Source organism: Glycine soja, chromosome 4 (assembly GCF_004193775.1).
Source record: "Glycine soja cultivar W05 chromosome 4, ASM419377v2, whole genome shotgun sequence".
In the NCBI taxonomy this organism is placed as follows: Eukaryota; Viridiplantae; Streptophyta; class Magnoliopsida; order Fabales; family Fabaceae; genus Glycine; species Glycine soja.
Genome location: NC_041005.1, coordinates 17,370,422 through 17,384,303, shown reverse-complemented (window position 1 = coordinate 17,384,303; position 13,882 = coordinate 17,370,422). Strand labels below are relative to the sequence as shown.

Sequence of the window (13,882 nt, the reverse complement as noted above, 5' to 3'; positions counted from 1 at the left end):
TCAGCTTCATAGGCCAATAAATGTGGTTTCCCCCTTCTTTTTTTTTTTTTTTGATCCACAAAGAGAATTATATATTAATATGAAAGCAGTACAAGGGGTACTGTTATATGTACAAGCACCAGTCTCCCATGTGGAGGTTTGGTTCCCTAATACAAAACTATTCAGCATGAATTAAAGAACCAAATCTCTGACTGTATAGGTTACATAGATGATCCCAGCATGTAAACCTAGTTTCCCCTAATTACAGAAACCTTCGTCCGTCATGTTTCCCCAATACATCCCAACGAAAGGCAACTGCCGTCCCTGTCTTTGTCAGCCATACCCAATAAGTCAACATCGTCCCCATGCCATACCCACACCTTCCTCGTCCGCGTGTAATACCAGAAACAGGGAACGCCACCTAGCAAGCATCCCCGTGCTTCATAGGATTTTGAGATCCAGAATGGGATGTTGGATTGCATTAAGAAGATGGTACCAGAATTTGAAGTGCAACCGAAAATTCTATCTGAGTTGCATTTGTACAAGATTTGTGGTAATCACTTTGGCTCTAAATTAGCAATGGCACAAAGGATTACCTATTCTCCCAATAAGAAACTTCTACAATTTGATTTTTTTTAAAATTTTAATTTTACAATTCATATTCAGAATTCTAACGTTCTAGTTTCTAAGTCATGCTTGGTTGGAATTGTAGCTTATTGGTGGAGAATGTTTGGGTCCCCAACTCAAAATTTGCAGAAGCTAGCTATAAGGATTCTGAGTTGCACCTGCAACGCTTTAGGCTGTGAAAGGAACTGGAGTGTATTTGAGCAAGTATGCTTTTTATTTAATTTTGATGGTCAAGTTTTATTTGGAGTGTATTTGAGATATTGAGCAAGTTTAATTTATGTTTCAGATTCATTCTAAAAAAAAGGTATATGCTTGAGCACAAAAAGTTGCATGATTTAGTGTTTGTCAAATACAACCAGCAACTCAAACAGGGATATAATGCTACAGATGAAATCGATCCAATTTCTCTCAACGAAATTGATGTGAGCAATGAATGGTTAGTGGGAGAGATGGATGATGATAATGATACTGGAAATGATTTGGTATTTGATGATGATGAAGCACTAAATTGGAGAACTGTGTGTATGAGGCTTCAGAGGTTGAAGAGACTAGGATATATACTAGGTGAAAAACAAAGGGAAGAAAGCAACCACGAAGACATGATGCTACTGTTGTTGCTGCTAAAAAACAGGCAGTGGGTGCTGGATCTTCAACAAGGAAGCAAAAAGCGGTCCAACAAAATGATGAGGATTTGGAGTTTGAGGATGTGGAACCTGAAGAACATGAGAATGAGATTCAAGACATCTTGCATCATTTTGAGGCGTCCGATGGAGAAGAGGGAGAGGGAGATGCTCCAATTGATAACAATGAAGAGGATTATATTGGGGTTCCAGAAGATGATTAGAGTCTTTATGTTTGCATTATGCAGTTATGCTTTTATCATTTTGTTATTTTGAACTCTCAAATGAGTTTGTTAGGTCCTGATAACAAAACAAAATCATTCAAGAGTATGTTCGGTTATCATTGTTCCTAGCTCTTCTTGTTGTTTTGAACAATTGAACTCTTGAATGAGTTTGTTAGGTGTTGCCTATTGTGAACTCATGAAACTTGTCATGTTTTTCATTTATATGTACTGTTTTTAATTACTTGGGCCCCATTCGGGGTGGTTGCCAGTTTCTGATTTATGGTTTTAAAATGCTATTTTAAAACAAAAGCATGTTTGGGTAAATCTGCGGTAAGTTGAATTTTTACTACATTTTAAAACTGCTTTTACCATAAACCACAAACAATAAAAATAGGTTTTAGGATTTGTGGGGTTGGTTTTACCCAAGGTCTCTTCACTCTTCTCAGTCTCTCAAATGTGCTCTCTCTCTCGCGCAGTTGATGATTCTCTCTCTCACCGCTGTGCTGCTCTCTCTCTCTCGCGCTGATGCTGATCTCTATCTCTCACGCGTGCCACTGCTGCTCTCTCTGCTGGTATCCACGACGCTCTGTCTCACCCCCTCTCTCTCTCTCATTGTTATCTCTGTTCACACACTGCCATCTCCTCCATTCACGGTGGTCTCTCCGTTTCTTTGCGCCGTTCGTCGCTCGCATCTCCGACCTCCACCAGTGTGTGGCACCGCTGCCACTTGAGGCGCACAGGGGATCTTCCCCTTTGTTTTTTGCTGCATATTTATCTCCTTTTTCATTAATCCATGAACAGGGATTTAATACTTATCTCCTTTTTTAATGCAATATTGACACTAATATGCACGGGCTGTTATGCAATACTATTTATATTTTCTTTTTGTTTGATATGCAATTGTGATTCAGCTGAATTTGACATTTTTTTATGATCTGAAATGCATAATGAGATGCAATCTGACTAGTTGAACACATGTGATATTGGTTCTATATTTTTTGAGATATGATACACAAACAACAAGTTGTACAACAATTTATACAACATCATATTTTGTGTGCATCTCTCTCCTCAATCCTATCATTTATTACAATTTAAATTCAATTTTTTCCTTTTATTTCTTTCTCTCTTAGTTGTGTATTTTGTTGTATAAATTGTTGTACAAATATCATTTCTCATGTTTTTTTGCGTTGATTCTCATTTAGTTGAATAAAAACTATGCTGCAATCTGATTCTATTTTTTTTTCATTTTCATGTTGGTTTATTAAAATAAATGTTGAAGTTGCAATCTGATGAATGTGATGAATCTGTTCATGTTGTAATGTTTAAGGAAGAGGATAAGGGTATTTTTGAAAATAAAAAAATTCATTAAAACACATGTGCAACTCACATGACTTATTTTACAACAACTTTTTAAAATTTAAAAACCAAAATAAACTGAAACTGAAAATTCAAAACATAAACTGGATTTAGTTTTTAATAATTTCGAAACTGGAAACAAAAAACCACCCCCAGAAGGACCTTATATCTACTGTTTAGTTTTTTTTTTTTTTTTTTTTGAAGGGCCACAAAATATTATATATATATAAAATCAAAGAAACACAGCAGCACCAGAGGTACTGCTGGTGAAAGATACATCTGAGAGCATAAGAAAATAAAAGCCCATAAAAAAAACTGAGAAACTCAGATACACCCTTCCCAAACAAAACTGAAGAAATTCAGTTAACCAAAGTAACACACTATATTGGACGACCAATAATTAAAGGAGTCACTAAAGTGCCTGTCTCTGGATTTTAGCCAAGACCATAACAGGAATAGGGAATCTTCCATCACTTTTGGAGGATCGAAACTCTTGCCTTGGAAGACCAAGGAATTCCTATGCTGCCATATTGTGAAAGTTAAAGCAATCCACCAACAACGCCGGCGAGATTGGTTAGTGGCAGTTCCAAAGCCTTCACAGAATTGAATGAAATGATCTGCTGGGGATGCTGCTAAGGGACCATCCATCTTAATCCACCTCATAGACTCCCACCATAAAACAGTAGTGACTTTACAATGGAAAAACAGGTGACCAACCTCCTCTTGATGAGAGCTACATAAAGGGCATGTTTGATCTGGGATGGATACGTTTCTTTTTAAAAGATTGTATCTAGTGGGTAACCTGTTTTTTAAAATTCTCCAAGCGAAAACTGCAGCTCTTGGGGGGATGTTAAGTCTCCAAAACGAATTGTAGATATTTGGCTGAGGAATATCTCTGTTAGCAGCAATTAGCAGTCTGTAGGCTGACTTAGAAGAGTAAATGCCCGAAGAATCTGCTGACCAACGCAAGGAATCCTTCACATGAGGTTGGATCTGGACATTACTGATCAGCTCCATGAAAGTCACAGCTTCTGCATGTTCATGATCAAAGAGGTTTCTTCTCCATTTTAAATCCCAACGCCACGTACCATTGGATAAGCTACCCATATCGCAAATCTTACTATTCTGCTGTCTGCTGATGAGGAACATCTGATTAAACTGCTGATCCAAGACAGAACCAGTCCCCAACCATTTGTCCTTCCAGAAATTAATTAAACTCCCATCCCCTACCTTCCACTCCATGTGCTGAATAATAGGGCTAAATTCAGGCTGCTTAACTAGCTTTCTGAGATCCTTCCACCATTGAGAATGCCAAGGCCTATCTCTGCCATTGATTAGATCTGTCCAGCCCCCGTATTTGGATGATAAGGTTCGAACCCATAGCTGATCTTGATTAGAAGATAGGTCCCAAATCCATCTTCCCAACAAGGCTGCATTGAATTTCTTAATATCCCTGATTCCAAGGCCTCCAAACTCCTTGGGGAGACATATCTTGTTCCAATTTACCCACGCTATTTTCTTATGATCAGAATCTCCCCCCCATAGAAAGTTCCTTTGCAAGGAAATCACTCTTCGGGCCACCTTATGGGGAATTTTGAAAAAAGATAGGAGATATATAGGAAGAGCAGTGAGGACAGAATTAATCAAAGAGACCTTCCCAGCCATAGATAGACATCTCTGATTCCACTTAGACAGCTTTGATTCAAATTTTTTAATGAGAGGTTCCCACACCATCCAACTAGAATGCTTAGCCCCAATAGGGATCCCCAGGTACATAAGAGGGGTCTCCATGGTTCTGCAATTAAGGAACCGAGCAGCCTCTTGAACCCAATTGGATTGAGCCCCGAAAATACCAACACTGCTTTTGGAGAAGTTAATCTTCAGCCCTGATGCCAATTCAAAACCTCTGAGCATTGTCTTCATAGCAATTACATTATCCCAAATAGCTTCTCCCACAAAAATGGTATCATCCGCATATTGCAGAATATTTATTGGAACCTTCTGCTTCCCTACCAGGTAGCTGCTGTAAAGGCCCTTGTTCAGAGCTGTCCTCATCATACCATTCAAGCCCTCAGCCACAATGTTAAAGAGTAACGGAGCTAAACGGTCCCCTTGCCTCAAGCCCCTTGTTGGAGCAAATTCTTTTGAGGGACTGCCATTTATCAGAATGGAAACAGTAGCTGATTGGTTGCAAGCCTTAATCCATCTCCTCCATTTGAGGCAGAATCCCATTCGCTCCATCATATAGTCCAAGAAGGACCATGATACAGTGTCATAGGCCTTAGCAAAATCCACTTTAAACACCAGGGCTGGCTTGTTACTTCTTTTAGCTTCCTCCAAAACTTCATTAAGGATTAAAATTCCATGAAGGATGTGTCTATCCTTTATGAAAGCAGTTTGTCTCTCATCAATGAGGGCAGGCATCACTTTCCTTAACCTGTTAGCCAGTAATTTAGCTATGATCTTATACATACACCCAATGAGGGAAATGGGCCTGTAATCATCAAAGTACTGAGGGTGATTTGTTTTTGGAATTAAAGCCAGGAAGGATGCATTACTACCCTTAGGAAAGCTACCATTTACATGAAACTCATCCACAAACCTCCTGAAATCCGGTTTTAGGACCCCCCCAAAACTCCTTAATGAAATTAAAATTGAAACCATCGGGCCCAGGGCATCTATCTCCACAACAGCTCCATACAGCCTCCTTAATTTCAGGTTCTGAAAAAGGTGCAGACAATTCCTCCCTTTGAGCTGAATTAATTGTATGGAATTGGACCCCATCCAAGATAGGTCTGTCCACTTTTTCCTCTGTGAATCTGGCATTAAAGAATTTAACAGCTTCTTGTTTAATCAAGTTTGGCTGCTGAACCCAGGTATCTTCAACGAAGATACCTTGAATTGCATTGTAGTGTCTCCTGAAATTGATGGATTTGTGGAAAAATGCAGTGTTACTATCCCCCTCCTTGAGCCATTTAATTCTAGATTTTTGTCTCAGAATTGATTCATGAGCAAGAGAAACCTCCCACAATTCCTGCTGAGTGGATTTCATTGCCTTGACTTCTTCAGCCCCCAAGGTTCTGACCTGTGCTATAGAATCAAGCTGATGCAGCTGCTGCTTCAATTGGTCCACTTTGTTCTTATGACTATCCCCATACTGAAGACTCCATCTTTTTAGACTGGATTTTAGAGTCTTCAGTTTGTTTTTCAAAGCGATACTCCCCCATCCAGATTGCATTTCCCCACACCACACTTGCTTAACCAAAGCTTTATATTGATTATTTTTCATCCAACAATCCATGACTCTAAAAGGCCTAGGACCCCAATCCAACACGTCAGTTTTCAAAAGGATTGGACAATGGTCCGAGTAGTCTCTATTAAGCACATGTTGAGAGGAATCAGGCCATTTAGTGAGCCACTGAGCAGATACCAAACATCTATCAAGTCTGCTCCTTACAGAACCATTTGGCCTACACCAAGTGAACATACTGCCATAGCTTTTAATTTCGTGAAGGTCTGTATCAGCTATCCACTCATTAAAGCCATCCCTGTCATGAACACCCATAGACCTCTGGGAGGAACCAATCCTTTCATCCGTATTTCTTATACTATTGAAATCCCCCAGAAAACACCAAGCAGCCTCAGGATTTGAGGCTTTTAGTTGCTTCAAATGATCCCACAATTCTCTCTTCCCAGCTATATCACACGGTGCATATACATTTACTATGTTCACCATCATGTTGTCCTTAATCCATCTTCCTGTCAACAGCATAAAATTCGTACCCTTGACCCTCCTATCTACTTCAAAAGCCAGAGAATTCCACAAGCAAAGGAGCCCTCCAGCAGTGTTGATTGAAGGAACAAAATCCCAGGATACATTAGCATCTCCCCAAATAGACTGACAAGTATTCTTAGTAACAGACTCTTTCTTAGTTTCCTGCAAACAAACTAAATCCACCTTATGTTTTATATTGAGCTTACGAATAGCAGCCCACTTCACCCCCCTCCCCAAGCCTCTACAGTTATATGATAGGTTTATCATTAACACCATTGTCATGTCCCTTCTCTGCTACCAAGTCAGAATCTCTCTGCTCCATGTCAACCAAGCTTTCCATGAGATGCTGAAAATCTTCCCCACAAGTCAACCCCATTTGGTTTAGGAGTTCACATTGTCTCACGAAGGTTGCTTCCTCTTGATACTTTGACGGTGCAGAGTTGTTGTGAGTGTCTATCTCCTTATGGGCTTTTTTCTTTTTACACCACATTCTTCTGGAATAAACTTGCAGTCCACTCGATATCTTCAGCTGTTTCTGATGGGGGCTATGAGAACCCATTTGTTGGGCCGCAGGGGTGCAAGGCCCATTAAGGTGGTGGGTCTGTTTATCATAAGATTCTAACGTTGGGGTGTGAGAACCGTTGATTTGGGAGTTACTTTTTAAATTACGGCCAAGGCTGGGGATATCTCTCTCATCAGAAGGGCCATCTATAACTGCTTTGGGGGAAGTTGTGGCATCTGTCTTGGACAAAAGAGGAAGATTTTGGCATTCGGGGACTGGGTCCGCTACGTAATCGTGAAAGGTTGCAGGGTGTGTTGGCTGAGGAGCTATATCCAATTCAAAAAGCTTCCTACTTGGGCTAACGACAGAACCCGAGGGAGATAAAGTGGTCAACACCCTGTCAGGTGGGTCAATACCCACAGGGTCCATGTCGCGCGAATACCCATTGGGTAACGATGATGATCGCGCAACCCGACAGTCCACAATAGAGTCGCCGGCAGATATCCCAGCGTCCCTGGGCGGAGATGTCCCCGACGGCCACGAGATGACGGAATCCATGTCATCGTCTGCTACGTCGGAAGGAACTTCTTCAGACGAACTCCAGAAGTTCCTCCCGTGGCGGTTATCGCCTAACTCCCCTCCGCCGTTTTCTTCGACCATATCAATGCGATGTCTGACGCCGTCAATGAGGACATGCGCAACGTGCTGGATGAGCGGCGGTCGTGGCGTCCTTACCAGGATCCTGGCACGGTCTAGGCGCCGCATGTGTTCCACGTCGTCATCGACGTCAACGAAATCACCCACTGCGGCCACCATCCTACGCATGAAGTCCGTCTTCCACGCGAGGAGAGGGATACCCCAAACTCGAAGCCAGACGAGTCTGGTTTCAGCCCTCATTTGGGGAGACCACTTCGTCAAGGAGTAAAACAGAGAGGAGGACTGTTCTTTCTCCTGTCGAATAATCTCCGCCGCTTTTATATCTGATAAACCAAAGAGAATGGCCATATCATCGCCCATGTATTTAGCCGAAATGCTTGGACCCACATTCCACGCCATTTCGTCTTCCAATCTTTCAAAAATCGCTATGTTCTTCAGCCTTCCGACCCAGGCGTTTTGGTATCGAGCCTTATCTTCCACAGGTATGGCCAGCGAAAACGTGGAGCAGGTGCTAAAGTTATTCCCGAATTGGTTGACTTCCTTTGTCAAGGTATTTGACTTCCTTCCCAGCGCCATCACTGCCTCTGCATATGATTTTGTGATTGAAGTCCCCACTACACCTCTGCAAGAAGCTTCGTCCGTACACGGTGGTCCGTCCTTGCCTGTCTTTACCCCCGTTGGCTTCTGTTTAGTGTGAACCTTCATCATCTCTCCACGTCCATATTTCGGAGTATTAACATGAAGTTTTACCCCCCGAATGAAGCTATTGTCGAGAGCTTTCTCTACATTTCGCACTTCTATTACACCTCTGAGACGCACAAAACCATATCTCCTCCCTTCCTTGTTCCTCCGATTGGGGATGAAGACCTCTTTAACTTCCCCCCACTGACTGAAGTGGCTCCATAGCTCCCTCTTGGTTATCTCCTCTGGGAAATTGGTGAAATAAAAGGAGGTAATCTCTGCATCATCCCTCCAGTTACTCCGGTGATTCTGTTGTCGGCGTCCGTTCCCGCCATGCGTCTCTTTGGCCGCACCTCTATGCTTCCTATGGCTCACGGTTTGCCACTCATACACGTTAACTCTTGCAGGCGCTTCGTCATTCTTAACGAATCGGTCGTAGGAAAGGTTCCTCTGTCTCACAGAATCACTCACTCTCGGTGTTTCCCTCCGGTTGATGTTCTCCCTCACCCTGACTGTCTCTCTCACACTCACGTTACCTCTCTCTCTCCCTCTGTCTACCTTTCTGTCTGCACTTTTGTCTCTCACTCTCTCTCCTTCTCTCACTCTCTCTCTCTCTCTCTCACTCTCTCTGTCTCTCATCTCTCTTAACCCACCAATCACTAAAAGTTGATATACTGTTTAGTTTTATTATTTGTATTTACTGTTATATCTACTGTTTTTTTTTACTTTTTAATTTATATATACTGTTTTGTTAGTATTTCTAGTTTTATATAAATATATATATATATATATATATATATTTTCTTTTTGGTCTGCCATTTTCCGCAACGCCATCCACCATAAATTTATGGCAGATTTTTGGCTTACCACCATGATCCACCATCCGCCATAAACAACACCGAATGGAGCAGAGTATCATTGGAAGCTAGTTTATCAAATGAGGTTCAGTAGCATCTTTTGAGCAAAGAGCCTATTTAACCACGAGGTATTAGAGTATACATACTCTGATAGGTTTTTTTTTTAGATAGCAGCACAGAGTGGTCAACTTCATAATCACTAGTGGGATGGCCGCTATACCGAAAATTGGAAACAAAAATAATTATAATTATAATTTATCCAAAATTAAAGTTATGTTCATAATTAATAATCAAAAGTCAAACATACATTCACTATTCATTCAAGCTATGAACTAAGGAATGAAGTTAAAAGAAAGGAAGATAATGGAATTTATAGAGAAAAAACAGAGAAAAATTAGTGGAATTCTAGGAACTATATAGTGTGAACACACTATACAGCACAAAAAAAAAAATGTTGTGCATATGCCACAGTTAAGTAGCAACAACTAAGAAAGTGCCCATACTGTTACCACTCCTCTGTTTTTCAAATCTCAAAGGAGAGTTTGGAGGTGCAAAGGAACAATTAAGTTTTTTCCCAAAAACAAACAGATAATTAATAATATCAATGTATTTTCAAATATTAGGTTGTCTAAGTGTTCTAGGTTGAAAAAAAACAAGATAAGAAAATAGAAATATAAAATAAAAGCTGTCTGTGCTTGCACTTGTATTAGAAAATAGATAGACCAACAAAACAAAAAAAAGGCAGACAAAAAAGGAATAAAAAAAGGGGCAGATAAGTAAAAAAGGAAACAAGATAAAAAAAAGACAGAAAGATGGAAAGGAAATTTTCATGCAGAACAGAGGAAGCTACAATGGAGTTAGTTTAGCCAAAAATGGGATGGGTCAGGAAAAAATAGGGTGAGCTTGGCTGGAATGTGTGAGCTATCAGGTTTTGCAGGAAAATGGAATAGGGAATAACAGCACTATCCTCCACAATTCAGCTGCAGTTTTGGCTCCTATTTGAGCAAAACAAAAATGTGATGCTATGAGTTTCCTTATAGTAGCCAGCAGCCACAATGCTCCATTACCGCACAATAGCAGCACTATTTGCTGCTATTGATAACTATGAGTGTCTCAATTAGCAAGCTGAGCTTCCATATGGGCAGACTTTATCTACAGAGCAAGGATATGAATCCTATTGGAAGCCGTGTCCAGGACAAAAGCTATGCCCAAGTAGGGAATAGAGGAATATCCAGTATTGTAATAACGATAATAGCAGTGGTAATAATATGAACATTGTTACAGAAAAAAAAAAAAGAGAGAAAATTGTACCAGAGAACATCAACCATGAAAACAAATAACAATGCTGAATATACACGAAGATATGTCCAGGGTGTAGCAGCCGGAGATGCATTCAGCCGTTCCAAACGATCCCTAGCCAAAGCTTGAAACATCTATGCAATATGTTAACCGTGTCAGAACAAGTTACTAAACACTGGTTTTGTTTATATATATCAAATCTCTACAGAATTATTTCCATTTGTTGTTTTTTACTATAACATATACCTTCAAAGAACAAAGCACAGTCAACCAAGTTGACCAAAGGCCTGCTTGATAAATTGTTGGTGGCACAATCAATGGTAGAAACATCCCCTGTTCATCCACCATTACATATTACTTATAAATAACAATTAAGTAGTGTCAATTTATGACTAATAAGCATCACACGGTTCCTAAATTACATTTAAACTTTGCAAAGCTAATACATAATTACATATTAACTGGACCATTAACAATGATCAAAAGTAAAAAAAAAATGAAGCAGATAATTTAAATAATATGATGATGATGACGATGATAAAGATGTTTTCCTTTAAGTAAAATTCGAAACAAACTATATTGATAATTTCTTAAATGTCACTAAACTTGACCATTAACAATGATCAAAAGTAAAAAAAATAAAAATGAAGCAGATAATTTAAATAATATGATGATGATGACGATGATAAAGATGTTTTCCTTGGCATCCTAGCACATCAAACTGGCCAGCAAAAGAAAAAAATTGACAGCTACTACTCTGCCACTTATGATTAGATATGTCACAACTCACAATATGATTTGTTTATCCACAGATTCGACAATCCACATATCTGAGAAACACTTGCATTGATCATGTCAATTAGCTAATCAAATCTTGCTTAAAAACAAATCTTAGGAGCAAACTCTAAACCAACACATTAACAAAAATTTATATCTTCAGTAAAAGAAAAGAATGGGAGAGGTGAGAAAAGAGATGCTCAATCAATGCAGTAGCTCCCATCCATAAATCAGACACAATAGACTTGATAATAAAATGATTCTAAACAAACATATACTTTAGTAACATTCATTGTCAATAAATAATCAGAATAAAGTTCACAGTGACACATTTCAGAAAACAGCGAAACAGAAAAACGCTAACCTTGTAAATGACATAATTAATGAGACGTTCAACCAGTTTACGAGTTTCAGAAGCATATAACTCCGTGAAAAACACAGCCTGCAAGTGATAAGAGGTCCCATAAACAGTAATAAATATATTAATTGATAAAAGAAATTAACAGGATCTATACTATCATGGACAAAAATCATGGACACCCTAGCCTACAAGATTACTTAGAAAATAAAGAAGAAAGCAAAAGCAGCATAAATTGAACAATGTGTAAATCATTGCTATTACACCTTTCTAATATAAAAAATTATAAAAATAAAAAATGTTACCAAATCCTAGGCAGAAAAAAGATTGATTATAATTGACCACCACAATTTTCAGGAACTATATTACACTATCCTATTCTTGTATCAACTGACTAGTCCAAAATAGGAAAAACACCAACAACCTAGTTAAGACTTAAGAGCTACTTATCACCCCCCCCCCCCCTCCTTTTCTATCTTAGTCTGTAATGAAGCAGAAGAAACTCTTGAAATAAAGTTAAGAGCGCAGCTATATTAAATGCTATTATTGTACACATTCTCAACCAGAAGGGTGAACATACAGGCCACCACAAATTAACATCATAAATTGGTATAATCCATGAATTCCTAATATTGGTAACTACTGCTCAATACAACAAACTCACCTTGAGGCAAAGATTGAGAAGGATAAATACATTGATCATGCAATTCACCAGTAGCCCTATGGTGGTGTACAAACCCAAAGGCAACTCAATGTCTTGGCTGGCATTGTCCAAGTGAATTAGATTCCAGCCGACTAGCCCATCTGATGTAAGTTTATCCAAAGACAAGTCTGTGCAAAACTGCAGACCCACAAAGCTTAATACTGTAGAAACCACTGAAATTGCTATAACCCTCAAAGCCATTAGTGATAACTTCAGCCTCTTTGCCCACAAAAATGTTCTGAATTTTCATCTGACTTAAATTACCACCGCCCTTTGCCCATCATAAATATGGTTCAGAATCCAATGGAACCAGAGGGCAAAGTCTATAAATCAGCTTAAAACACGACCATCTGTGTGTTACTGTTTTACCATGTCAGGTCTCCAGATAAAATAGGATACCCTAAAAGAGAAAGTATGAACAAGTGATCAGTTAAAATGCCACCAAAAACAAGTCAAAAAAGATTACACAATAGAAAACCCTGAGCCCAGTGAAGGCAATCCCACAACTCATTTCCCAGCAAGGGACTTAACACAACCAAAAGGAAAAGGGTATTTTTTTTTCAAATTTGCAATTGCAACCACTAAATCAATTGTAGCAATCAAAGAGCATGTGAATTTCGCATTTTTCTTTGGGAATTATCAATACCCAAAATTGAAAAACGACTTTACTTCCATTTCTTATTCAAACTGACAATAAAAAAACGAAATTGAAACAATCCAATTTCTCCCCCACACAAAATCCTCCCACCAATCAACGACATATCTACTAATCAAGCTCAAAAATTGTAGAAAACCCTAGAATCATAGTACTAAAATGATGGAGAATTTGCAACAAACCCAAATTAATCATAAAATTCAAAGGGTAGTTGATGGTAAAGTTGATTAAGAAAACAATTTCATTTTGTCAGAAAATGAATAAATACAAAAACAAAATAGGGAAAGAAAAAAAAAAAAGGAACGAGAAAGAAACACGAAAAGAACCTGACTCGATCTAGGAGGAGGGAGAGGAAAGGAGAGTTGGGGTTTCTGCAATTACCATTCGCATCGGAATCAAGACAAAGACATGAGAGAGAGAGAGAGAGAGTTTAGGTAGAGAGAGGAAAGATTGAAATGCGCGAATTTAATGTAGGTTACTTGGTAAATGTTACATTGACTCACGTATAGATTGCATTGTTAATATATTTGAATTAATTTTAGATTATGTTTGGAAGTAGAAATTTAAAATTTCAAAAAAAAGAGTTTTAAATTTTGATAATTTTAAATATTTTAATTTAAATTTTTTTATTTTTAAAATTTTGTATTTGGATAAAGAAATTGAATTTTTTTTATTTTCAAAATTTTGTATTTAGATAAAGAAATTGAATTTCTTCATTTTTAAAATTTCTTATTTTGATAAAATAATCAAATGCATTCTTTTTTAAAATTTTATATTTGAATAAAACAATTTTTTAACAAAAGAATTAT

At 38.6% G+C, this 13,882-nt stretch overlaps 1 protein-coding gene across 3 annotated transcripts in view; it reads right to left on the bottom strand.

Moving 5' to 3' along the window:
- LOC114409462 (E3 ubiquitin protein ligase RIN2-like) overlaps positions 1–13,554 on the bottom strand; it is a 37,498-nt gene extending 23,944 nt beyond the window's left edge. Inside the window, exons 1-5 of one of the 3 annotated variants that reach the window (XM_028372934.1) lie at positions 13,455–13,554; positions 12,380–12,818; positions 11,722–11,799; positions 10,827–10,913; positions 10,593–10,714 (exon numbers count right to left, since the gene is read on the bottom strand). In XM_028372934.1, coding sequence (XP_028228735.1) covers positions 10,593–10,714; positions 10,827–10,913; positions 11,722–11,799; positions 12,380–12,619 — 527 coding nt within the window. In that variant the 5' untranslated portion in view covers positions 12,620–12,818; positions 13,455–13,554. Of the gene's footprint in view, positions 1–10,592; positions 10,715–10,826; positions 10,914–11,721; positions 11,800–12,379; positions 12,819–13,399 lie in introns of all 3 variants that reach the window. The other 2 variants (XM_028372932.1, XM_028372933.1) reach the window with 2 other exon arrangements.
- Between the last annotated feature and the right edge of the window lie 328 nt (positions 13,555–13,882).